At 33.7% G+C, this 27,951-nt stretch overlaps 1 protein-coding gene across 9 annotated transcripts in view; it reads left to right on the top strand.

Moving 5' to 3' along the window:
- Positions 1–27,951, top strand: part of LRRC49 (leucine rich repeat containing 49) — a 131,209-nt gene that overhangs the window by 91,674 nt on the left and 11,584 nt on the right. For all 9 annotated transcript variants that reach the window (XM_011375842.2, XM_011375832.2, XM_023521916.1 and 6 more), the window contains 5 exons: positions 1,834–1,917; positions 6,129–6,295; positions 22,179–22,416; positions 23,646–23,831; positions 26,724–26,833. In XM_011375842.2, coding sequence (XP_011374144.1) covers positions 1,834–1,917; positions 6,129–6,295; positions 22,179–22,416; positions 23,646–23,831; positions 26,724–26,833 — 785 coding nt within the window. The remainder of the gene's footprint in view (positions 1–1,833; positions 1,918–6,128; positions 6,296–22,178; positions 22,417–23,645; positions 23,832–26,723; positions 26,834–27,951) is intronic.

Raw genomic sequence — 27,951 nt, 5'->3', positions numbered from 1 at the left:
CTGTTGATTTCCTGTAATATTACTCTTCATCTCAAATAATGTGTTCTTCATTTCTGACTGGTTCCTTTTTATAATTTCCATTTCCATTTTTATGATTTTTATCTCATTGTTAAAATATTCACTGAGTTCATCTACACTTTCCTTAAGTTCATTGAGCATCTTTATAACCAGTGTTTTGAACTCTGCATTGTTAGATTACTTGACTCCATTATTCCTGGACCTCTGTTCTGTTCTCTCATATTGTTTCTGCTTCTTTGTCTAACCATTTTGGCTGCCTTTCTGTGTCTGTTTCTATTTATTAAACAAAGCCCCTAAGTCTTCTGGTCTTATTAGCATGGCTTTGTGTAGTAGGTGTCCAGTGGCACAGTCCTGGGAGGGGTTCAGCTGCAGGCCAAATTTAGCCCTAACCTGTGCCCCTCCAGGGCCACCTGCTAAGATTCAGCAAGGAATCCACAGTTTCTGTGCTTATAGTTGTCTCAAGAGGCCTCACCAGTAGCCGAGGCCAGCTGCCACCAGTGTGAGTCTTGGCTCTGCTCAGCAAAGCACACTGGATTTGCCAAGGACACAACCAGATGTGGCTTGGGTGGGGCCACGAGTTGAGGGAGGTGGAGTTTCATGGCATCCTCTGAGCGCAGTGACCTCTGTTATCCAGTCTGATGATGTCTCAGCTATGGCAGTGCTGAGTCTGCACAATGGGAGTGGGGAGGGCTCAACAGAGGAACAGTGGATACTGCCGGCACTTCTGCCTGGAGAGAGCGCATCCTGCCCTCGCTCCAATAACTCAGTGTCCCCCTATGAGACCCTGGCACCCCGCTTGGAGCCTACCAGGCACTGGTGCTCAGAGAAAACAGGTCTGTCACCACGAAAGTCCACTCGGGACAGGGCCCCTTTAAGAGGCGTCTGCTGTTACCGGCTGCTGCTGCCATAGCCTCTGTCACACTCAGCCACTGGGGACTGGGCTGCCTCACATCTTCACCCCCTCCTACCTTCTACCTTTGCAGGTTGATTAATTATTTCTCTCCCTAGTTGTAGTGCATTTAGATCCCAGGAGACTTTGCTTGCTGTTTGTTTTGTTTTTCTATTACAACTTTGATTTGGTCACTAAAAGGATGAACAAAGCGTTTAACATCTACGCAATTTTTTCCCAGCTCCACAGATTGCAACTTTTAAAAATTTACTCATACTGAATATTATAATGTGAAACAGAAATAATAACATCTGAGTTAGTGTTGCAATTAGGACTTTTTTAAAATTTTCTAAACTGTAATGTTATTTCACAGTTTTTAGAAGTTAAGAAATTAGACTGTCCAAATCAATTTAAAAACAAAGTAAAATAATGACATTAATGGATGTTAATTCATTAATCAGTTGTAAGTTTTAAAAGTCTTTCATTCTTGTTTTATCATTTAAAAAGCTATGATTTGCAACCATAAATTAAATCAAAATTGTTGGAAGTATCATTTCGATCTTTTTACCTTCATAATAGAGAGTTTAAGTTTTTCTATGTGGAACAATTGTGAATGGTGTACTAAGAAAAAATTATACAAGTCTGCTCACCTCTTTTTTCTTCTCTTCTCGTTGTATTTTCTCTTGTATTAGCTGGATTTATCTCACATCCAGAGTTAGAGGCAGAGTTAAGAAGACACAGATTTTTAGAATTAGTAAAGAAGAAGGAAATAAAGAGGAACATACTAACTTTTTTCCAAGGGTATATTTTCTATTAACTAAGTAGTATGCTTCTCACAAAGAAAATGAGACTTACAGAACCAAAGATATTTAGCATTAAAAAAGTCTGAATACTTGTATAGTATATTTTTAAAATTTTTCTTTTAGGAAGAAGAAAGGCGTATGGCATCTGTTGTAGCCAAAAAAGAGGAAGAAAAGAAGCGGGAAAGTCATAAGCAATCTTTGCTTAAGGTAATTAAGCATGTTTGTGTACTCATATTCACATACACTGAGGCTAGCTAGTTAGCTAGAAAAGTGGTTTCCAAACTTTGTAAAATTTTCATTTCTATCAGTAGAATGTTTTTTATAAACAAACATTCCTAAAACTTTTATAATTTACTACCTATAAACTTCTACCTTTGAAATATAATGCATATTGTAAAACATATACAAAAGCTAGAAATTTTGAAAGAAGGAGATAAAAAAATATAACAAATTATAATTTGTTTTCCACACTAGCACATCACCACTTACCCTTGTGGCATGTGCACTTCATTTTGGAAACCATTGTTAGTGATTGTCATCTTTACTGATATATTTTAATGAGCTCTACTATATTTTTTTTAATGATAGCTTTTTATATTTAAAAATTTTGTCTTTTAGCTTCTCTGATACAGAAGTGGTTAAGACTTTGAGAAATTTAGGAATTAAAATTTGTTTTAAACTGGTTTCAAGTGATTTAACATATCAGATATTTCTTTCCTTAAGTAAAGTTTTCTTTTAAAATATTTTATATTAACATTATGAAGTATAATAAATTAAAATAGCTTAAAGTTTATAGCTTGTATTATGCTTTATACTATGTTCGACTTCAAGCTAAGGATATCATCCTGATGATCATGATACTTGTCTTATGTAGGTGCTTTTCTTTTTAAAATTAAAATGGCATTTAGAATTTTTAAAAAGTCTAGGAGGGATAAAAAATTGTGTATAATAAACTTGGAAAACAAAGGCACTTACCGTGGTGATGGAAATGTTATATATCTCAATAGGAGTAGGGGTGATACAGGTATATGCATTTGTGGAAACTGATCAAAGAATACACATGAATCTGTGTATTTTACTCAGTGAAAAGTACTCCTAAATAACAAAAAAGAAGAACAACTTGGTCCCAAGCTATCTCAGTGCCAAATTTCTACTTCAAAAGCAACTGTTACTCACTATGCTATAATTTTTCCACCTGCTGTTATTTCTAACCTCCTGACACCTCCCTAACTTTTATGTTTTTTCTCATCCCATTAATTAGATGTGCCTAAATCCCCTCTGGATAACTCTACTTTTTTATTGATTTAGCCAATAGGATTTTAATCTCTTTTATGCTTGAATATCCATAAGTGTTGGCCAAAAACTTGGTTTATAAGAAATATAGCTGTAGGTAATATATTTTTAAATAAGTAGGAGCAAGATTTATCATTGTCAGATAATACTACTGGCAAACTTTCTGAATGGTTCATTTAGAAAAAGTAGTATTGTCTATCATGCTGCTGCTGCTGTCAGATACATAAGTGAGTGAATAAATAAATGAACTAACTAACTAAATAATGAATGAAAAAAAATAGATAGATAGACAGACAGACAGACAGACAGACAGACAGACAGACTAAAGCTCTCAGACCTAAAGAACACTTGTATGAGCCCTGGAGCATGGGAAGGAAGAATAAGCAAAGAAACTCCATGGATGATTTAGCTCTAAGACTACTAGTGGAAGTAGAGCCTAGTACAGGCAGCAAACCACATTGGCCTCCTTTGGACTAAAAATGGTTTGTTATACACTCAATTTAGCTGCTTGTTACCATCATAATTTTTAGAAACGTTTCATTAAATTTTTAGCAAAATTTTTTTTTTAATGTTTAGAAATTTTTTATGAAAACTTCAAAAAATAGCTAATGTTTCTCTTGAAGTCACTAAATAGGACTCTAATTATGAGGGTTACTTAGCTTTTATATTTTTAAATAAGTGGTAAAGCATGGGAAATCAGGGGACCTGGGTTCTAGCACTAGCTCAGAATCAGAGTCATGATACCAAAGACCCTCAGCATTTGCTGGGGATTGTTTCACATGACAGCGCATTATTGCTCATTAAGAAAATGGGGTGAGTGGTTGTGGAGGGACATGAAGAGTGCATAAACACATATCTTCTGCCTTGTTTTTTTTCTTTCTATTTTCCTTGTAACCTGGAAAATGAATGGAAGCGATAGTTATGGGATATAGTGGTGTGATATTGCTTGAACTATGAAGAATAGACTCAAGTGGCAGAGCTGAAATTCGGCACCTTCTAAAATAATTGTGACTTTAACACAGACTTGGCAATTCATTGCCATCTAGCTGTAGAAACACGATTGTAACTAATATGCCAAAGGCATCCATGATCATTAAACATAAACTTGGGGGGTACCCCCACTTCTGTCTTGCAGAATCTCTAGCCTTTCTTTTGCTTGTTCCACAAATATCTAGAGCCCTTATGTGTCACCCTAGCCAGCTAGTGATTCCCACCTGACCCCAGGCTGCACTCCTGCTTTAAAATATGTCATCCCTTTTCTTGGACCCAGTAAAAATATCCATTCTCTTCGTCAACTTGGTATTGACCTGGTTTTAATAACCCAAGTAAAGGATGCATTAACTTTGGGATGGATATTTAAGAAAGTGTTTATACTTTCAGAATATCTTATTATAAATTTGTTAAAATACATAGTGGTGTAAAGATATTTTGTGTCTTTTTTCTAAGCCCTGCTATATCTATATCATTAAGATTATTTCTTTCTACCAAACTCCAATCAGCCAGAAATACAAATGCATTGAGCCAGAATGACAGGCATCCTCCATTAACTCACTGCCCCTCCCTCCATAAAGCAACCTTGGTAGTGAGGGAAAATAACAGCTTTGCTTAGGTTAAGAGTTGGGTTTACTAGCCATCTGCGAATAACTGAAATAGAATTCCTTAAGGTAAGACACCTTTTTATTATAGATTGGGAGGTGGGGGTGGGAATTGTACAGTTAAACAACAGATTCCTACTTGCTTTGGATAAGGACTTCTGTAAAATATCAAAAAGTCCCAGAAGTATATTCATATTAAGGATAACCCATTTAACTACCTAGACAAATTTGAAATACCAAGCCATAAAAAACATGCTAAAAACATTTTTAAAAACAGAAATAGAACTCTAAAAAAATTTACTTTTAATTACACTTTGTTATCATTTTTTATTACTATCCAATGCCATTCTTACATGCTAAAATTTTTTAGATAACCAAGTGTAGGCAAAGAGGTGGAACTAAAAATAGTCATTCTACACGTATATATGTGCACTGAAAGGATGGGAAAGACCCTTCCTAACAGCCTACAGTGGCTCCAGAGGGAGCAGGTGAAGAAGGGTCAGTATCACACAGTGATTTTTCATTAGGTGACTGTGCTCTTAATAAAGAGGAAATGTAAAATGTCTTATTTTAGCTTTCTGGTCTAATTGACATGCCATTTAAAAATGTTAACTCTTGATAATAGAGACTTTACCGGAATAAAGCTGTTTTCCCCTACCATTTACGACATTTCTACCTAGCACAGCTTCTTTCAGTAGTTTAGATCTGCTTTCTCCACAGGTTTCTATGAGAGAATGGAGCCCCAGTGCCCTAATCAGTGGTTCTCAAAGTGAGGTCCATTAGCAACACCTGGGAGCTTATTAGAAATGCAAATTCTTTAGTCCCACTTCAAACATTAAATCATAATGGGGGGAGGGCTAGCAATTAGTATTTTAATAAGCTCACCATGAGATTTGAGGCACTCTAAAGTTTGAGAACCACTACAGTTAAGGCATCCTTCGCATATAATGAATTAACTTCTTTCTTATTCACCTAGAATGGTACTAGTTACCTAGAAACCGAGTACAATTTCTTTTTGTAGTCTATGTATAATTATTAATTTTCAGACATTGTGATTTACACTGTGAAGCTTAGAACATGGATCAATCCCTCTCCTTTCCTTTCTGCCTAGATTATTCCACCATATTAGTCCTAATTATTGGGTAGTAAAATTAATTATTTTTTTTCTTGCTATGTTTAAACACAAAGCCATGTACGTTTCTGTCAAATTAAAATTTCAGATAACACTCAAGTATATAAATTTCTGTTAAACTATCAGATAGTAAATTTTCACATCTCCAATGGGAGTAATTATTGTTTGTATATATTTTTTTCTTTAAGGATGATAGACTATTATTGGGATGTTTGAATACACAAGGTAAATAAAGGCCACTTGTAATTTGTTTTAGAATACAAATTTGGTAGCTACTTTTAAGGAATAGACTCCTTTTAAAAGTGTGATAAGTAGTACAAACAACATGCTCCTTGGATATACTCTCCTGCTACAAAGATTGCATTATGTAATACTTGTCACAATGAACTTTTTCACAGGAGAAGAAAAGGTTAACAATTAACAATGTAGCTCGAAAGTGGGACTTGCAACAACATCGAATAACCAATATTGCTATAAATCAAGATAGAAAAGATTCTGACTCTCCTTCTCAGGACCCCTGTCAGATCGATGGAAGCACCACCTCTGCATTTCCAGAGGAAACAGGGTATGTAATAGTATTCTTTCCAGATACTAGTCTTTGGAGAACTGAATTTGAAGTAGAAATAGGAAGCCATTTCTCATATAATTATTTAAAAATAGTTTTCTTAAGAAAGCCTACTGAAATTAGAAACTTAAGTTTAAAAGTTAAAATGAAACTGTTTTAAAAAAATAAGCTGACCCCTGATTTAAAAAACCTTCTGTGGTTTCCTATTTGTCATAGGAAAAACAAATCTAGATTACTTAATACAGCCTATGAGGCCTTCTACCCACCTCACCTATTTTTCCCCATTCTGTGGTGCAGCCTCAGTGACTTTCGGTTCAGTTACTTCCTACCTCAGAACCTTTCTTTTGGAAACAGTTGTATTGTCCCCTGACACTTCTCTGTCCTACTTTCCTTACCCTCCCTACTAACTTTGACCCATATATATTTTTTAAATTATAAATAAACCATAAAGATATGTATGCTTTATGTCCCTCTAATTCACTTGATTCCAATGTGCTTTCTTCAGAGGAAGAGATATGTGCAAAGTCTGAATAGTATACTCAGATTTGCTCATAAACCAGGGGATATGTATTATGTAACACAACCGTCATAGAAGAAAAGAGGTTTGAGCCACAGGAATAGACAGATATTATAGAACACAACTGGAATAGTTATTCAGATTTTATGCCGAATTGATTACTAGTATGAGTTAAGGAGTAAGACTTTGTGCTGGCTGCTGGAGACACAACAGAGGTCAAGACAATCGGGACTCTTTTCCTCTTAGAGCTGAAATTCTAGTGGGAAAAACAGATAGGAGACAACTAATTACCCATGCCTTACTTAATTATGGTAATGCTCAGTGCTAAGAAGGCAAAGTTGAGTGAGCTGAGCTGAGAGATAAAAGAAGTATCTGATCTAGTCTAATCTCCAGGAAGTAGTTAAGGAAGGCTTTTCAGGGGATGTGAGGTTTACAGGATTGACATTCTTAAGATAATAAATCATCACTTTAAAAGGTCTCGTTTGGTATCCAGAGGGAGCTAACTAGGGAAGTGTTGAAAGATTGAAGGAAAATTCTGAGGAACTAAATGTGGTTAGAGACCAAGAAATTATAGCTACTGTAGTCTGAATTGTCAAGTGAGTATTCCAGAACACAGAGTAGCTAGGTATCACAGTAAAAAAGATAAATGTCTGATAAAGAATGTGATAAGGGATCAAAGATAAGGAGTAGAAAATTCAAGTATAACAATGAAAGAAAACAATGATGGGTCATATGGTCTAAGCTAGATTCTTAAGGAGTTAAAAATCTGCCAACAGATTGGGAGAAAATTTAGTATTTCTGGGACTGGAAGTCTAAATGAAATTGAAGATGAGAAGTATATGAAGTAAGAAGGTTAATAGTGAACTGGAATTGGGAGAATTTATGGTCAAAGTAAGTTTTTGAAGTTGAAGATTTTAGAGGTGGAACATACCAAAGTAATGACAATGTTAAGAGCAATTGGAGGCCATTGTTGTGGCTTTGGGAGTGGGTTGACAAGAGAAGTAGTAGTGAAAGTCATCAGAGGAAGGAGGATCAGTTGAAGTTATTACTGTAAACACTGAAGTTGCTGATGGTAGCACTAGGTGTGGAACCAGGGGCCAAAGTATTCAACATTCACCAGCCTTATCTCCTTTTGATCTCAGCCATGCATTCTATGCTCTTGTTACAGGGATATTTACTGTTTAGGTTTTACTAGTGTGAGCAGCTACAGTGAATGCAAGAATGTGTTTGTTTGTTTTATTTATTGAAGTGACATCGGTTAATAAAATTACATAGGTTTCAAGTGTACAATTCTATAATACATCATCTGTATGTTCCACTGTGTGTTCACCACCCAAAGTCAAATCTCCTTTACCCTTTTCTACTCCCCCCACCCCCTTTCCCTCTGGTAACCACCATACTGTTCTCTGTGTCTATGAGTTTTTATTTGTTTGCTTCTCTTGTTTGTTCGTTTGTTGCTTTCAGTTTTATATCCCATATGTGAGTGAAATCATATGGTTCTTGACTTTCTCCACCTGACTTATTTCTCTTAGCATGATACTCTCAGGATCCATTCATGTTGTCACAAATGCCAGTATTTCATTTTTTATTATGACTGAGTAATATTCCATTGTATATAAGTACCACATCTTCCTTATCCAAACATCTATTGAAGGACGTTTCAGTTGTTTCCATGTCTTGGCCACTGTGAATAATGCCGCTATGAACATAGGAGTACATATATCTTTACAAATAAATATTTTCAAATTTTGGGGGTAGATACCCAGAAGAGAAATTGCTGAGTCATATGGTAATTCTTTTCTTAATTCTGTGAGGACCCTCCCTCCATACTGTTTCCCATAGTGGCTGTACCAGTTTACATTCCCACCAGTAGTCTATGAGGGTTCCTTTTTCTCCGCAACCTCTCTAACACTTGTTATTACTTGTTTTGTTGATAACAACCATGCTAACAGGTATGAGATAGTTCTCATTGTGGTTTTGATTTGCATTTCCCTAATAGCTAGCAAAGTCAAGCATCTTTTGATGTATTTGTTGGTCATCTGTATGTCTCTTTGGGAGCAGAGTCTGTTCATGTCCTCTGCCTATTTTTTAATTGGATGCTTTGTCTTTTGTTTTTTGTTGTTGTTAAGTTGTATAAGTTTTTTATATATTTTGGATATTAACCCCTTATCAGAGGTGTTGTTCGTGAATAACTTCTCCCATTTGATTGGTTATCTTTTTGTTTTGTTGATGGTTTCTTTTTCAGTGCAGAAGCCTTTTAGTTTGATATAATTGCATTCATTTAATTTTGCTTTTACTTCTGTTGCCTTTGAGGTCAAATTCATAAAATTCTCTCTAAGACCGAGGGCTATAAGTCTAGTACCTATGTTTTCATCTATGTATTTTATCATTTCAGATCTTATATTTAGGTTTTTGATCCATTTTGAGTTAATTTTTGTGTATGGTAAAAAATAGCGGTCTAGTTTCATTTTTTTTTCTTTGCTTATGGCTTTCCAATTTTTCCAGCACTATTTGTTGAAGAGGCTTTAATTCTTCCATTGTATATTTTTGGTTCTTTTGTCAAAAATTATTTCCCCATATATATGTGGATTTATTTGGGGGCTCTCGGTTCTGTTCAATTGGTTAACGTGTCTGTTTTTCTGCCAATTTCATGCTGTTTTTGTTATTGTCTCTTTGTAGTATAATTTGAAGACAGAGAGTGTGATACCTCTGGTTTGGTTCTTTTATCTTGGGTTTGCTTTGGCTATTCAGGGTCTTTTGTGGTTCCATGCAAATCTATTGATTTTTTGTTGTTGTTCTATTTCTTTAAAAAATGCCATTTGGCTTTGATGTGGATTGCATTAAATCTGTATATTGCTTTGGGTAACGTGGCCATTTTAACTATGCTGATTCTTCCAATCCATGAACATGGACTATCTTTCCATTTCTTTGTGTGTTCTTCAAATTATTTTCATAATATCTTGTAGTTTTCAGTGTATAGGTCCTTTGCATGCTTTGGTAAGTTTATTTCTAGGTATTTTATTCTTTTTGTTATAATTGCAAAGTAATTTTCTCATTTCTTTTTCTGAAATTTTATTGTGCTTATAAAGGAATGCAATGGATTTTTGTACATTGCTTTTGTATCCTGCAACTTTACTGTATTTGTTTATTGTTTCTAATTATTTTTCGGTTTAGTCTTTAGAGTTTTCTGTATAAAGAATCATATCATCTGCAAAAAGAGACAGTATGACTTTTTAGATGCCTTTTATTTCTTTCTCTTGCCTGATTGCTCTGGCTGGAACTTCCAGTACTCTGTTGAATAACAGTGGTGAGAGTGAGCATCCTTGTCTTATTCCTGATCTTAGAGGAAAAGCTTTCAGTTTTTCACCATTGAGTATGATATTAGCTGAAAGTTTATTATATGTGACCTTTATTATGTTAAGATACTTTACTTTTATACATATTTTATTGAATTTTAATCATAAATGGATATCTATCTCAAATATTTTCTCCGCATCTATTGATATGATCATATTATTTTTATGCTTTATTTTATTAATGTAATATATCACATTAATCAATTTGTATATGTTGAGCCATCTTTGCACCCATGGAATGAACCCTACTTGATGGTTATGTGTTATCTTTTTAATGTATTGTTGTATTCAACTTTCCAATATTTCGTTTAGAATTTTTCATTTGTATTCATCAGAGATATTCGTCTGTAGTTTTCTTTTATTTTGTTTGTATTATCCTTGCCAGGTTTTGGTATCAGAGTAATGTTGGCCTCATTAAATGAATTAGGAAGTATTCCCTCTTCTTTAATTTTTGAAAGAGTTTGAGAAAGGTAGGTATTAAATCTTTTTATGTTTGGTAGAATTCATTAGTGAAGTTGTTGGGCCCTGGACTTTTACTTTTGGGAAAGTTTTTGATGATTGTTTCAATTGCCTTACTGTTGATCAGTCTATTTAGATTTTTCAGTTCTTCATGATTCAGTCTGGGGAGGTTATGCATTTCTAAAAACTTGTCCATTTCTTCTAGGTTATTGAATTTGGTGGCATATAGTCTTTCATAATATTCTTGTATGACCCTCTGTATTTCTGTGGTATCCATCGTAACTTCTCTTTTATTTCTGATTTTTTTATTTGAGTCTTTTGTCTTTTTTCCATAGTAAGTCTAGCCAAAGGTTTATCAAGAGGACAATACATCAGCAAGGCATAACACATCAATGTATATGCACCCAATCAGGGAGCACCAAACATAAAAAGCAACTACTAACAGAACTAAAGAGAAACTGACAAGAACATATTATAGTAGGGGACCTAAATACCCTGTTGACAGCTATAGGTAGTTCATTCAAAAAGAAAATCAATAAGGAAATATCGGCCTTAAATGACACATTAGACCAAATGGATATAATCAACATTTATAGAACCTTTCTTCCCAGAACACCAGATTATCCATTCTTCTTTAGTACACGTGGAACATTCTCAAAGATAAACCATATGTTGGGACACAAAATTGGCCTCAACAAATTTAAGAAGACTGAAATCATACCAAGCATATTCTCTGACCACGATGCTTTGAAATTAGATATCAACTGCAAAAAGAAAGCAGGAAGTGGAGATTAAACAACATGCTACTAAACAATGACTGGGTCAAAAAAAGAAATAAAGGATCAAAAAACACATTGAGATGAATGAGAATGACAATACAACATATCAAAACTTTCAGGATACAGCAAAAGCAGTAATAAGAGGGAAGTTTATAGCATTACAGGCCTATCTCAAGAAACAAGAAAAATCCCAAATAACCTATCATTACATCTTAAAGAACTAGAAAAAGAAGAACAAATGAAGCCTAAAGTCAGAAGAAGGACAGAAATAATGAAAATTAGAGCAGAATTAAATGAAATAGAGAACAAAAAGATAATAGGAAAAAATTAATGCAACCAAGAGCTAGTTCTTTGAAAAGATTAGTAAAAGTGTCTTTGTTTATTGACTCTTTTACCTGGCAAAACTATCTCTGATAAGTGGATTCTAGTCTATTAATGTGACTTTACACTATTTAAGCAGCATATGGCCAAAAATTCTGTGACCCTCTAAAATAATTTAAAATTATAGTCTTCACTTTTATGGTCTCAAAAACAAGCAATCAGTACCAAGAGGAAGAGGAAGTATCTGTTGTGCAAATAGTTGTGCCTTGTAGTTACTGCCAAGAGTTTCAGAATTTTTATTAGGAATTCCACAAAATCAGAGGCTTTTTAAGCAGGGAGCACAAAGGAAGAGTTTGGGAGAGATGGGAAAAGTGATGTATGGGTTCAATGAAGAGGGTGTGGAGAGCATTAACTGAAACATTAGGAAAGGGATCCACAATTTCTGGCAAAATATTTAGCTTCTACCGATGTAAGTTCAAAGTGCCATGGAGACACCGTTACATTATCTTGGTCTGACCCTTTTTAATGACTTAAAAACTATTAAATCAAGGAGGCTTTATATTTATATATGAAGCTGGAGAAAGAAAACTTTAGAGATAGTGAATTATTATTGATGAAGACTATAATACAAAATAGGTTACTTATAACTTCTGGTTGTAGATACATTCTCTACTTTGTGTTTTACAGACGCCTATAAAATCTCTTGTATCAGAAAGGAAGAAATATTTCTAAAATATTATACCTTGTATATGCCTACACCAGGGCTCTTAACCAGAGGATCCAGATTGACTTTGAACTTTATGTCCTTATTTTACTTGAACTCTCCACACCATTTGACATAGTTGATAGTCTTCATTGTTGAAAGGCTCTTTGCCTTGACTTTCTTGATAACACATTCACCTGATTTTCCTTTTACCAGTGTGGCAACTTTTCTTTTTCAGGTGTATCTTGCTGACTCCTTTTATACCAAACCTCTAAATATGTATTATGCTATTTCTTGATTCATAAGATTTAAGTATAATTTTTGCTATAATAGATGAGAATTTGGCTCATCACTTTCTCTCTTCCCAATACTATATACCTATAATTCTTTCACTGGTTAACTTTCATAATATACGGTTAAACCTGTTTCTTGTTCTATCTGCTATAGATAGTAGCTGTCAAGTCTGCACTGTGCAAGAGAAGTTTATCCTTTTTATTCCTCCTCCCACCTTTTCACATTGCAACTGCTTCAGCCATACTTTTCTAATTTCCCTTGTGATTTCTTTCTTGACTCACTGATTGTTTAAGAGTATGTTGTTTAATTTCCTCATATTTGTGAATTTTCCACATTCCTTCTGTTATTGATTTCGAGTTTCATTCCACTGTGTTCTGAAGATGTTTCGTGTGAGTTCAGTCTTTCATAATTTATTGAGACTTGTTTTGTGGCTTAACATATGGTCCATCCTAAAGAATGTTCCATGTGACTTGAAAAGAATGCATAATCTAACTGTTGTTGAGTAAAGTCTTCTATATATGTCTGTTAGATCTAGTTGGTTTATAGTGTTCTTCAAGTCTTTAATTTCCTTATTGATCTTCTGCCCTGTTACTCTATCCATTACTGAAAATAGGGTATTGAAGTCTCTAACTATTATTGTAGAACCGTTTCTCCCATCAGTTTTGCTTCATGTATTTTGGGTAGTAAGTGTACATATGCTTATAATTGTTACACCTTCCTGATAGATTGACCTTTTTATCAATATAAGATGTTCTTTTATGTCTCTTGTAACAGTTTTTGATATAACACCTATTTTGACTGATACTAGTGGCCATTCCAGCTCACTTTTGGTTATTGTTTGGATGGAATATCTTTTCCCATTCTTTCAATTTTAATATGCTTGCATCTTTTTATCTTGTAGATGGCAGATAGTTGAATCATGTTTTTTAAATCAATTCTGCTAATATCTGCCTTTTAGCTGGAGAATTTAATCAAATCCTGTTGAGAAAGGACTATTTCTGTCATTTTGCTATTTGTTTTATGTCTGTTATGTATCTTTGTTTGTTCCTCAGTTCTTCCATTACTTTTTCTTTTGTGTTTAATTGATTGTTTAGTGTACCATTTTGATTCCCTTCTCATTTTTTGTTATTTTCTTAATTATCACCCTGAAGATTACAATTAACATCTTAATTTATAACAGTTTAGTTTGCATTAATACCAATTTGGTTGCAGTACTACAAAAGCTTTGTTTATACATAACTCCACCCCCTTTATGTTGTTTTTGTCACAGATTTCATCTTTATACGTCCATGCACATTAACATAGATTTATAATTATTATTATTTTATGCATTTATCTATTAAAACATGTTATAAAAAGGAGCTATCAATGAAAAATATAGTGATACTGGCTTTTATTTTTACCTGTGTAATTACTTTTCCTGGCATTTTTTATTTTTCATATGGCTTTGAGTTATTCTTCAGTGTTCTCTTATTTCAGTCAAAAGGAGGACTACTTTATCATTTCTTGTAGGGCAGGTATACTAGCAGTGAATTCTCACAGCTTTAGTTTATCTATCTAGGAATGTCTTGATGTCTCCCTTATTTTTGAAGTATAGTTTTGCTGGACATAGAATTCTTGGTTGACAATTTTTTTCTTTCAGTACTTGATTGACAGTCATTCTACTGCCTTCAGCCCTCAGTGGTTTCTAATGAGAAATTAGATGTTAATCTTCTTGAGGATCCCTTGTATATAACCATTCACTTCTCTCTTGCTGCCTTCAAGATTCTTTGTTTTTCAGCAGTTAGAGGTGATTGCCTAGGGTCTTCTCAGGTCTTTTCTGAGCATGTGTCCAGCCCTGGACATGAATGTGGCATGCTGGATTCCCTGAAATATACAGGAGTTTCTCAAAGCCCTTATTTCCCCAAGTATCTCCTTCCTCAGCCTCTTCTTCCTCAGGCTTTTTTTGTTTTTGTTTTTTGTCTGTCATTATTTGTCACATGTGGTAGCAGCTTTTACATTTTTGCCTTCGAATTCTTTTAACAAATGTAACCCAGGAAGCCACCTCAGTTATGAGGAAGCTTTGAGGCAGGTCAGAAAAAGGCAAGCCCTTGAGCTGGTTCTTCAGGGAGCCACTAAGCATGTCAAAACACACAACCATAATTTTTTGAGAGCAGGCTATGTATTACTTCCTCTGGTACCAGCAACCTACACAAAGAATGTGGGCTGCCATCTTCAAGGCTACCACTGAGCTGGGGAGTAGGAGATGGTAACAGAGTAAGCTAAAATGGCACCGAACTCTCTTATTGAAATTCAGCATTGTTTTCTTAAGCATTCTCTTGGTTGTTGTAATTTGGGGCGGTTAGATTCCAGAGTTCTGAAAAAATTGATTCTGGCAGTTTTTGCTAGCATATTAGTTGCTTTTATAGAGGGATGGAGTTTTGGAGTTCCCTACTGTATTGTTTTCTCTTCTTTGGAACTCTAATTTTGCTATACTCTATGAGCTATGCTTTTTCATTTCAAGATCAAGATAATGTCTATCTGTTCTAGAATCATAATATTTGTCAGTTAACATCTTCTAAAGATTGAAAACTAGGAAACAGTGTTTTAGTTTCTGTGGTTTTGCAACTCATGTAACTATTTTTAGGTGAAAGTTAAGTAGTGTACCATGACTATATCTCATTTTCTGCTTCTTAAACCACTCAAAACTAATCTTTGAATTCAAATAACCCCTCCCCCTTAATTACACTTCAAAAATTGTTCAAAATCATACCATACTTTAGTTTGCTTCATACATGAACCATTCCTTTCTTACATAGTTTGTATTTATCTGGGGTTTCTTATTGCCTGTCTTTTTTTAATTGAACAAAAAACTTGTGCTGCCTTTACTACATTCCAATTTCTTTGAACTTCTTATTTATCTTCTTGACGCCAACTATCTCCCTGACCTAATTTAGCCTCCCTGACTTAAATGATCTCATTATTTTCTTTATTATTTTATATCATATTACTAGTAGCTTTTGTTTTTTTCTTTTTAATCTTTTAACAATAATTTTAAAATGTCATTGCTGCTGTATCATTAATGTAAGAGTTTTTTTCTTATATTATGTTTCTTTCTCATATCCTCAAGTAATTCTGGCCTCTCAAACTCTAGATGGTAGAGTTGCTTTGATTTTGGTACTGGGTCCTCTTCTCACTCTCGGCTTTACCCTTAAACAATTTCACATATGTCTTTGACTTTAAATACCATTTATATTTTGAAGATACCAATATGTATACCTTTCCTTTTATGGTTTACCCGCTTAGACTGTGTTTAAGGAAAAAAAATCTTCTACTACAGTGAGATTATAAAAATATTCTCCCATTTTGTCTTTCTAATGGGTTAAAATTTGGCCTTTCATAGTTTAGTCTTTATTACACCTGGAATTGATTTTTAAGTTTGAGATTAAAATCTGATTTGTTTGTTTCCTTGTAGGAATAACCAGTTGCCCTAGTATTATTTATTAATTGTTCTTTCTTTTCTCTGCTGATCTGCAGTGCCACTCTGCCTGTTTTATTGGCAGTGGGAGAAGTAGATAGTAAGATCCTTTTATAGATCTTCAGTTAATGTTCCTGTGTTCAGTCCCACTTCTCACTCCCATCTTCCATCATATCTACTGTTCTTTCCTTTCCAAAGCTCTACTGGGCATGTTAGCTGCCATCTTTGTTCTTGTCACCAGTGCGTTGTCAAAGCTATAGCTTCTTTTGTCCTTCATCATCACTCAACATTCTTCACTTTCTAGCTTTTAGAAATTTGCTGAAACTTTTTGCTGCAGGTTGTCCCCCCACTTTGTACTTGTTGTTGTGGGTTTATACCATTTTAATTATTAATGGGGTCTCAGAGGGAGAGGTTTCAAACACATGTACTACTTTATCTGAAAATACCAAGCAAAATGTTTTAAATATTATAAGTTGTATTACTACATTATCTGTAAGCCTTTAAAAATATAATTAAATTTCATCTTTCTGGAATGATATAAGCGTGACTCTTTTTGAATGTAGAAAGCAAGTCAAAGGGCCACAAAGTTTCTTCCTTGGGATTCTGATTTGTTTTTTATATGACATAAAGTATTCTATTTTTAACAATCCCATTTATAGTCTGTAGTATTTCATAATGCCAAAAAGGTGGCTGATTCTTGCATTACAATGTCTGTGACCTTTGGCTTATGGGTGTGTAACTAAATGCCTGGAAACAAGTATCCATGAAAAAATTATGGGCACATAAAGGGAAGAAACTCCATAAAACCTTGCTATATCCCATTAATGATTTCACTGTTCACTGTACTTGGGACAGCTCTACAGTAAAATGACATATTGCAGGTTTCTTTCCCCTGCCAGAAATGGGAAAGTACTTGGTGTAATGTTTTTTTTTGCTTACATTGGATGCATGCAGTGAAGCTGGTTTATTTTTGGTCATTTCCTGTCTATGAACACTGTGGTATTTTAGCCAATAATACTATAATAAAATATAATGCATAAAATGAATTTCCACACCTATGAATGTTGTAATAGAAATTCATAAAATACATTATTACAGGAATCAGCACCACTTATTCATTGGGAAAATAATCTTTGGAAATATTTTAAGTCTTTCTGTTTTAGCCTGTTATAGAAAATATAAAGTTATTTTTAAAACAAACCAAAAGAACCCATAATCCTCTGAAATATTGTCTTTTTTCCATTTAGGCATTTAAGAGTATATTCTCCATTTAGCCTGGCTTTCGGGGACTCATTACTTTTTTTTTACATTAAGCTAATCATCCTGTACTTTGTTAAGTATATAACTAACTAATCACTGTGTTGTACAACTGAAATAAATACAATATTGTTTGTCAACTGTAATTGAAAAATAAATTTAAAAATATATGTAAATTAGTCACCTTATCTTGCAGTAATCATGAAGGCATAACATTTTTTCTGATTCATTCTTATATAAAAGTTGAGTTGAATAAATGAAAGTTTGAACTTATAATTAACCACTAACGATCTTGAAGAGAATGCCTATTTGATGGCAGACTGCCTAGTGTTACATAAATAATGTTTGAGTTGGGAAATATCCATGGAATTGTATTGGCCTTCATTGGAAAACAAATTTTAAAGCATGGATCTTCCATAGAAGAATACCACATTTCTTAGAGCATAAATTTAGACTAGGTGGGTAGAAAACTGGGCCAGGTGACCCAGTCACCTACTCTAAAACATTTGAATTGCACTTGATTCCTTCCTGTCCTGCAGTCCCCACAATCGAGTAAGTCCTACTTTTATTTTCTCTAAAATATCTGGTATATTTATGTTCTTTTCTTTTATTAATAATAATCACTAAACTACATTGAGGTAAGCATGAAGTACAGTTTAAGATATGATTTCTAGTCTCCATAACAACTCTGAAAAAATATGTATTATGATCACCATTACATACAAGGAAACTGAAACTACAAAGAAATTAAATAACTTGCCCAAAAAGTCATTTGTTTATCAATGGCATATCTAGGATTTGAACTAAGGTCTTTCTGGTTTTCTGCCAATGCTATTTCTACTACACCATGCTCTTTTTGGTTATGCTTTTATATGGTCTAGTTGATACTATTGCACTAATTTTCCTACTAATCTCCATTCATTCAACCTCTCCTTCCTATGTTCTCCACAAAATTGACCAACTTACCTGTCTCAAATGGATCTTTGAGGCTAGAGAACATAATCTTATTCATCTTTGTATCCCCAGCACCAGCACCTAGCTCTATGCATGGCACATTGTAGGTGCTTAAAAACTTGTGTTGAATATGATCGTATCATTTTTTTATTCAAAAATTGTTTTCTACTCCTCAAACTTATTGGATGAAATATGATTTTTAGCTTCATCTTCAGCTACTACTCTCCACATATATTTTAGTATTCCAGCCATATTGAAATTGTTCTTAACTGAAAGTGTACATAATTAGGCTTCTATGCCTTTCTTCATTCTGTTTTTCTTACCCAAAATACATTGCTCTTTTACTTAAGATATAATTCTACTATTCATCTTTCAAGGACCAGTTCAAATACTACCTCCTTTTGAAACTTGATTTCTCCCTTTTAGAAGAATTAGTCATTTCTTCCTCTGTATTTCCATAGTTTATCATTTAAATATTCATTATATGACAATAAGAGTATTTTATATTAGAGTTAATGTATATATTTATCTTGCTTTCCACCCTCCATTCAGAGTAGAAGTTCTTTAAGGACAAATAAGTCTTAATTTGTTGTTTTAATTTTAGTACCTACTACAATACCTAACACATAATGAACTCTTCAGATTAACCTATTTGTTTAATGAAGTTGAGGTCTTTTTTTTTTTTTAGAAATTATATCCCATGTGTTTATTAAATTAATTGCAGCGTATGATTAGAGCATTTATATTTCTGGAACTATAGCCCAATAAAAGTGAAGAAAAATTTTGATCTAAAAACTTGTACATGATTTCTATATTGATTGTCCTTATTAATACAGATGATTTAGTTGCCTGTACCACAATTGTTAGGATATATATAATGCCTGGTATATAGTGGGCTTTCAACAAATGTTTGGTGAATAAATGAATGAATGAACAAATAAAATAATACGCATGTATGTATGACTAAAAAGACCTGGACATATTTTGAAACATGCAAGGAAAACTGAAAGGACAATCCCAACATAGAGACATTGATTAGCAAACTTTCTAAGTTATTTTTTTGTGGAAACCAGAGCATACCTTCCCTGAAGAGCATGTTCCTCTGTTCCATATTGGCCAGAGGCTAAACTTAAGCCTCATTCAGAAAATAACTGATGTAGATTAAGTATTAAACGACTTATTTAACAAGTGCTGTATTTCATATTGAGAAGGATAAACCTGCCTACATCCCAGCAAACTTGCCGTTTGTTTTTACTGAATGTCCGTGTGAGATATAAATATTGGAGATTACTTCTGCTTTGTTTTGTAACTATATAACTGTTTTGCTGAGTCTTGGCTTGCTTATAATTTCACTTATTTTCCCAACAGTTTGCTCGACAAACCTTTAAGCAAAATAAATAATCCCTTTCTGATTCTGATAGTAAGCTTTTATGGTTTATATTCTTAAACTTTTAATCATATGGAAAAAGAAAAGCAAGACACTTACAAATATATGGTATTAAACAACACCACTTCTCAATGGATTTATTCATGTTTTTGGTATATAGCTCTGATTTCCCATTATGTTTACATTAAAACAAACTTCTTTTGCTTGGTATCATGGCCATCAGGCATCACTTGACCTTACCTCTTCATTATTTGTCATTGCCTTACCTGAGAAAACTTCTTGTTAACCCGATCTGTGTCTGTATCACTGATTCTATCCTTTCGATCAAACCACAGTTCATGGTTGGGAATCCTTCATAAGATTCACTAGATATTCATAGAAAAGCTTCGTAATTGTCTCGTTTCATTAATTCACTTAAGAAATATTTATTGAGCACAACATGTGCCAGTAGCTGTGCTAGATGCTGGACCTACTACAGTAATATGACCAAGTTCAAGCCTGCAAGGATCACGATATTTAGTGAGAGAGACAGACAAGTAAATAGGTAACTGCACTGTGCTAAAGATAGGAAGTGCTAAAACAGAGGTATAGGAAGTGCTAAAACAGAGGTATGCTCCCTTTTTATCGAACCTTCTTTGTTTTAGTGGCAGTGAAATGTAGCTCCTGTCCTTTCTTTTATTCCAGAAATGATTTTGTGCTCTACATAGCTCCACACAAAGCTATTACACAAAGCACAATGTAATGAACTCTTAATTCTCATTTTTGTTCCATTATCTGCCTTACTTCTATCGGGTTATCATTTAAGATTATTCATATACTACTGCCCATTGAGTGTTTGATTATTGTCAGATGATAATCAGTGTCTTAAGCACTAGTCTAGCAGAAATCAAGCCTTTTTATATTTTCTTGGTTGCATATTCACTTGTTGACTGATGTTGACTGATGTTATTATGCAGCTTGTTATTGTATAGACAAATGTTACAGATTAACTGGTGCCTCTGAAATACGTTCATGTAAGTCTAGTAAACTGTGATAAACCAATAGGGTGATGGTTTGTCAGTCTTATCTCACAACATCAGCATTATAAAAATTTTGAAGATCTTTACTAATGTGATCATTCAACATTCATTGTGAAAATCCCATTACTAAGACCCAGAATCCCCAAAGATAAGGAAAGATAGTCTTTAGCCTCGAGGAACTCACTATCTGATAGAGAAAGCAAAATTGTAAACATGTAATTATGATGCAGTTTAAGAAGTGATGTATTGAAGGAGTGTACAGAAGTCCACAGGAGCACAAAGGAGAGCAAAGCATTAGTATCAGTAAAGGCAAATAAATGCTGTCTGAATGAAAACACGTGGACCAAAGCCAAGCATTGTTTGTGTTTTGAGACTGAGTAAAATAAATAGTTATGTCTCTATTCACAAATCAGAAAATTTGAGTTGGATCAAGCTATTTCTTTTCTTCTCTGGCTGTCATTTAGGTAACTTTACAGAAAATGTGGCTCCTACTTTGGAAATAATAACTGTTAAATTGAGGAGGATATGTGAAGTAATTTTGTGTACATATATATTGTATATACATGTTTATGCATATATATGTACTATATATAATATAGAGTAAATAGTGGGTTGTTTTTATCATTTCTTATTTCAAAATGAGGAAATGATTAATTTTACTGCTTATAATTATAGTATACATGTATACAATTTCAAACAACACCGAAGTATTCAAAAATAGAAAGTCAAAGTTACCCCTTAATCTAACTTCTGAGAGATAAACTATTGTTAATAGTTAATTTATGTCTTCCCAAGTGTTTTATAAACATATTTTTGTGTTTTATGGTTCTTAATATAGAAATGGTGTTTTGTAAAATGTGTTGTTGTTTTTTTCAGCCAGACAATGGAATGCTTTATAGATTAGGAAAACTTATTCGTATTGACATGAAAAGATATACATTTAATGGAATGTAGTCAGCATTAATGTAATGCCTAGGTGTAGAGCCAAAGGAGAGAAAGAGCAATCAGGGAGATCATTTCATAAACTATACAAATGTCTAACCAATGTGCTGTACACTTGAAGCTAATAATAAATAAAATTAAATTAAAAAGGATTGTTTTAAAATTAAATGTCAACTATCGTTCATTGACATAAGTAATCTGGGTAAAAAGGTGGGTTTTTTTATTCATGTGTCTCTTTTTGAATTAAAATATATGACTGGAAGAATATAAAACTTCCAGATATTCCATTAAAAATTAGTCTTTGGGGCTCTGGGTTTAATTATTGAAATGAAAAAGTGAATATAGAATTTCAAATACCTTTCCCACCAGGTCTTTATATTCTCTTATTTACTTTGCATGACAAGACTATCATTTAAAATTGTACATTGGGTTTTCCAGATCTCTGGACTCAGTGCTCACCAATACTTTACAAGATTTATCTGAAACAGACTCATACCTTGTTGAAGTGGATGGGGACACACTTTCCCTATATGGCTCAGGAGCACTGGAATCTCTAGATCGGAACTGGAGCGTTCAAACAGCAGGAATGGTGACAACAGTGTCTTTCACTTTCATAGAATTTGATGAGATAGTCCAAGTGCTTCCCAAATTGAAGATGAAGTTCCCTAATTCTCTGGTAAACATTTCCTTTTAATAGTATATTTGAATTATTCTCATGCATGACTTATATGTTTAGGCCAAAAACCTGTTTTTAACCCTTACTTATGCAGTTTCTGGACAGAGAGACTAAGCTTTTGTGTTGATTTTCTGGATCTGGGATTTAAATTAGTATTCATAAATGCCCTTGCAATTTTCTGTTAATATTGGAAATGATCCCTCTAGAAAATGATTCTCCATGGAATATAAAGGACTAATATAATTCTATTCAAATTATATACTTATACTTTATAAAACATTCAACAGGACCCTACCTAACCCTATTTAATATATTCATTTATTATACCTGATATTAATGGAACATGTACATTTTTATATCATTTTCACAGTAGTCCCCTAATAACATTTAAAATAATTTTAGTAGCTCGTTAAAATTATTTTGAGAATTAGCCTTTTGCAGTTATGGTATTTTTGTATTATTTACTGGTATGCATTTGTAGAAACTGTGCTTTCCATAAAAAGTTCCTTCTCAAGTTTTTATTATTGTTGTTTTTCTCTGTTAGCCAAGTGATTTCTCTCACCTGCCATTTTATAGTGTTTTTTCTTTTGCCACATTATTCTTCATAAAGAAGACAGATAGAAATGGAGATAGTATGTTTAGAAAAGAGCATCCAATTTCACAGATACAACACTTATATTAGCATTTCAGTTTTAGTTACTTGATTTTCCTGTAGCCATGTTAACTAACCTACATAATAATTGGCAAGACACAGGTATAAAGGCTAACTAGTTCTCTCAGAGGCATTGTGAGCCCTGTATTTATAAAGTTCTGAAAATTTCATTTCTAGTCTTTCCTTTGTAGATTTAATTTCAATAAAAAGTATGTAAAATTGTTGTAATGAGTTATTGTATATTTATTGTATATTTATGTTATTGTATATTGTATATTTATATAATTTTTAAAGAATCTTAGTTTGTTAATAGCTAGAGGGATGTCCTTTTGCAGAAGAGGAATCACTTTGAATTTAATATTAGAAGAATTAATGGATTTCATCGATGATGCATTAGATGGATTAAAGTTATATAAGTTTAGTACATTCACCTGACTTAATATAATTAAAAACATACTAGCTAAGCCTAAAGTTTATAGATTTACTTGGGGAATGATCGGTGAAGCTTTAATGTTAATATTTTAAGATGGTTAAACTTAATGTCGAGCCTCTCTTTTTGTGTGTTTTATTATTGTAGCACCTTAAATTCAAGGAAACAAATCTTGTAATGCTGCAGCAATTTAATGCATTAGCACAGCTCCGTCGCATTGATCAGCTGACAATTGATCCTCAAGGAAATCCAGTTGTCAATTTTACCCTCTGGAAATACTATGTACTGTTTAGACTGAGCCATTTTAGTATGCAGAAAATAAATGGGACAGAGGTAAGCTAAACACTAAGTCAACTATAAAATAAAAATGTTCCTTTCTAAGGAAATAGTCATAAAAATGGCCAGGAATTTAAGTATGATAGAATTTTGATACAACTTTGAGAAGTACTTTTTTTTCAAATCTTGACATTTTAAATGTCAAAAAGCTAAAAATCTGTTTTTCCAAAAACTTCTAAAGCACTAGACAAATTTTGAAAATAAAATAGTAACCAGGTCATGATGAATAGTAAATATTTTTTCTGTTGTTTGTAAGCATTCAGAAAAGTAAAATGTTGGTAGAATGACAGTTTAAAAGGAAAAAAACAACAACAGTTATTTAGGTAATGTGATCTTGTTATTTTTTAAACTGCTTTTTAGAGTGCCTGGCATGTTAATAGGCTTCAGAAGGTAACACCCAGATGTCAACTAGTAAGGGTCGTGGTAGAGGAAGGGAAGAATAAAATGGGTAAAAAAATGAGAAGGCACACAGGGAAAGATGAGTGATTTAAAAAGAAAAGGAGATGAGAAAGAGAAATAAAAAAAGGAGGAAAGATAAAAGCAGAGAAAAAAATGAGAGATAAGGAAATAAAACAAGCATAAGTAAATGTCTGTACTGCTTTGTTAAATTTCTAACCACTGCCTATGGCATAGCTGCGTGTATAACTAAAGCCTGGAGCCTGAATAACTAGGAATTATTAATAAAAGGTTGTTTTTCATATTGATTCTGCTAAGCTGGGCACAAGGGTAATCCCCCAGTTCTTCAAAGACCATGTTCTCTTTAAATATTATTTTGGAAGCAAAGAGAAAAATTATGCTTCTTCCTCTGCTGCAGAATTCCTGAAATGACCTTAAATAATCCTCCAAAGGAAAAAAATCATTAATATATCATTAGTTTTATTGTGATTATCTCTTAAAATTCAGAAGACTTCCTTATTATAAGATGAACTGTAATGGACTTTAGCAGCATGGTGGTAATAGCAACTGTGTTTCCCTGTAGCTGATACACTATGAGTTACCTCTGGCCTAGAACTGCAAAAATCCAGCATACTATTAGGAGACTGGAGGTCTCTGGGTCAGTGGACAAGAAGATGAGAAATGTACATCAACCATAATAGGCCCATGACCACAGTATCTGCCATCTGTTGAAAACAGGGCATATCTGTAACCTTCAGCTGACTATTAATTTCTCCAGCTATTTCTCAAAAGATTTGGTTCAGTCTTGTGTACTTTATGTACCCTCTTGGTACTTTCTCAAGGTCGTGAGTCTCTAGTCAGACCTAATAATTAATCCCAAAGGTTTCCAAAGCTACTTCCAGTTCCAGCCTCGACTGGAAGTGGAGTGATTATTTTGGCTATGGGTAAGTAATTCTCTCTCATTTAATAGCCAAACTGTTATCTCAATTAACCCTAAAGAGTGTTTTATCCAGACATGGATCACTCGCTACTAGAGGTAAAATAATTTATTATATATAGAGCCTTCAAAGAGGAAGGAATAGTATAATATAATTATAAAAAGTAGAAAAGAATTAGAAAAAGACAACATAATTTATTCTGATTTAGAGTTCCAAAAATATCATTGCTAAAGATATTTGACCCTTTAATAAAACACTTAAAATAAAATTGCTTATCTCATCCTTGACAATATACTGTAATGTTATACTATATTTCTACTTCTTCTTGTGTAAGAAAGAATGATACTGCTTTGGGCAGAGTTAAATTGAATTATCAACATCAAGAAGGAAAGATGGAGTAGTGGCCTGCACTGGCCACTAGGTGACTATATTAGACCACATAACTTAGTTGTTAGCTAAAAAAATTTGTGGGAACAGCAACTTCATTAAACTATGAAAGTCTAGGGAAGGGAGGGGATAGCATCAGTCTGCACTGATTCATGAGTATAAGATGCTTGTGAATTACGGGTATTTTTCAGAAAATGCCCTGAAATATATTATAACTAGTGTTAACAATGGATTTTGAAAAGATTCAAATTTTAACTATACCAGGGTTTCTCAGCTTCAGCTCTGATGACATTTTGGGCTAGGTAATTCTTTGTTGTGGGGTCTGTCCTGTGCATTGTGGGATGTTTAGCAGCATTCCTGGCCTCTATCCACTAGATGCTAGTAACACCCCTTCGCTAACTGTGATGAACAAAAATGTCTCTAGAGATTGCCAAGTGTTAACTAGGGGCCAAAATGGCCCCTAGTTGGGAACCACTGAAGTAAAGAGACAGACTAATAGTATTTAAAATGCAAACAATCCTATTTTATATTAAATAAAATATGCCCAGATATTAATCCAAGTCCTGCTTTTAGCTTTCAGTATTTTCTTGGATAGTATTTTCTTGTGAGGATTGAGCCCTCACAAGGAATACCAGTGACAAGTTATTCCATGTAGTATGAAAGACAGACATAATAAACAGGAGTGTCCTTGCTAATCCAACATTCCCATCTCTTAGGCAGGGATAAAATTACCCTTATAAGAGCAAGATCTGAACAACACCTTTGAAACAATATTAAAACAAATCTATTTCGTTGGCACGTGAGAATTTTTCCCCCTACATCATTCTACTCCAAAAAGCTATAGGATTTCTGAAAAAAAAAAAAAAAATGAAGAATTTAAGGTACCTCAGTATAATTCTCAGAAAACAAAGCTTTTAAGTCAGGGCTAACTCACCATCTTCCAGTCATCCTCCATTACCATGAGCCACATTTGTATATCTTCATTCTGGTTAAGCTCAGGGAAGAAAGAGAAATATCAATGAGATCTCTCTTCTTGTAGTCCAGGAGAATGTACTTTCCTGGACTAAAAAGAAAATACTTAAATCTGGATATTTCTTTGGAATTATTTTAGTTGTATCAAGCTAAGAGACTGTGCCATTTTTGACCCATCTCCATTATATCTCTTCAGGTGACACAGAATGATATGATAATGGCTGAAAGGCTCTTTGGAATCCTAGCACACATATCATCTTCCGAGTTACCCCAGTACCGTATGATTTCGATTCTGGGTGATGCCAGGTAACCTTTAATTTCTATAGTTTTTATAGAATTACTATTTCACTGTTTCACTAGAAAAAGGGAATAAATTCCACACAACTTTTAACTGCGTCATTTATACATCTCACACACATTTATCCTAAATTTGTTTTGTGGCTGGCCCTATTCAAAGTGTTTGGGATATAAAGATGATAAGACAAAGTTCTTATTCTTGTGTGCCTTATAAGCTAATAAAGATATACATAGGCAATTATAACTCATGCATCTGCAGCCACCTGTGGGCAGGCAGCTCTGCTGATCTAGCCTGGCTCTCTCATTTGTTTGGGGATTGGCTGGCTATAACCTAGTCTAGGAAAGACTTTAGTTGGAACAACTTGTCTCATCTCCACATGATCTGTCATACTCCAGAAATCTGCCCGGGCTTGTTTTAATGGCAGAGGCAAGGTTTGAAGACAGAGCAGAAACATGCAATGCCTCTTGAAGCCTAAGTGAAGAACTGATACATCATCATTTCCCACATTTTATTGGTCACAGCAAGTCACAGAGCAAGATTTAAGGGACTTGGAGGTAGACTTTACCTAGCTGCAAAATCACGGATTCAAGGGAGCCATTAATTATGACCATTAATATAGCCAGTCTACTAATTATTCTGTTTAAAAGCCAAAGATTGTCAGACTGAATTAAAAAACGAAGTTCAACTATATGCTATTACAGGAGACACACAGGTTACATAAAACTTGAAAGTAAAAATGTGGGAAAAGATAAACAACATCGATACTAACAATAGCCATTGAAAACTAAATAGACAAAGGTTAAAAGCAATATTAGAAATATAAAGATCATTTCAAAATGATAATTGGTTCAGTTCACCAGAAATAAATTTGCTAATTTAATTTGTCTGCACTCATTAGCATAGCCTTAAACACATTTAAGCCAAAAGCTGATAGCACTATAAATCCACATTACATTGGAAAGTTTTAATATACCTCTAAGCAATTAATAGAAAAAGATAAAATAATTGAACAACATGATTAACAATTTGACTTAGTGGGCATTTAGAGAACATTGCCTCCAACAACTGCAGAATGTACATTTTTTTTCAAGCATACATGGAATATTTATAAAAATTGACCAGATAC

This window comes from Pteropus vampyrus, unplaced genomic scaffold, assembly GCF_000151845.1.
Source record: "Pteropus vampyrus isolate Shadow unplaced genomic scaffold, Pvam_2.0 Scaffold10, whole genome shotgun sequence".
Classification (NCBI taxonomy): Eukaryota; Metazoa; Chordata; class Mammalia; order Chiroptera; family Pteropodidae; genus Pteropus; species Pteropus vampyrus.
Note: the sequence above shows the minus strand (reverse complement) of the source record. Positions and strands in the feature narration are given on the sequence as shown.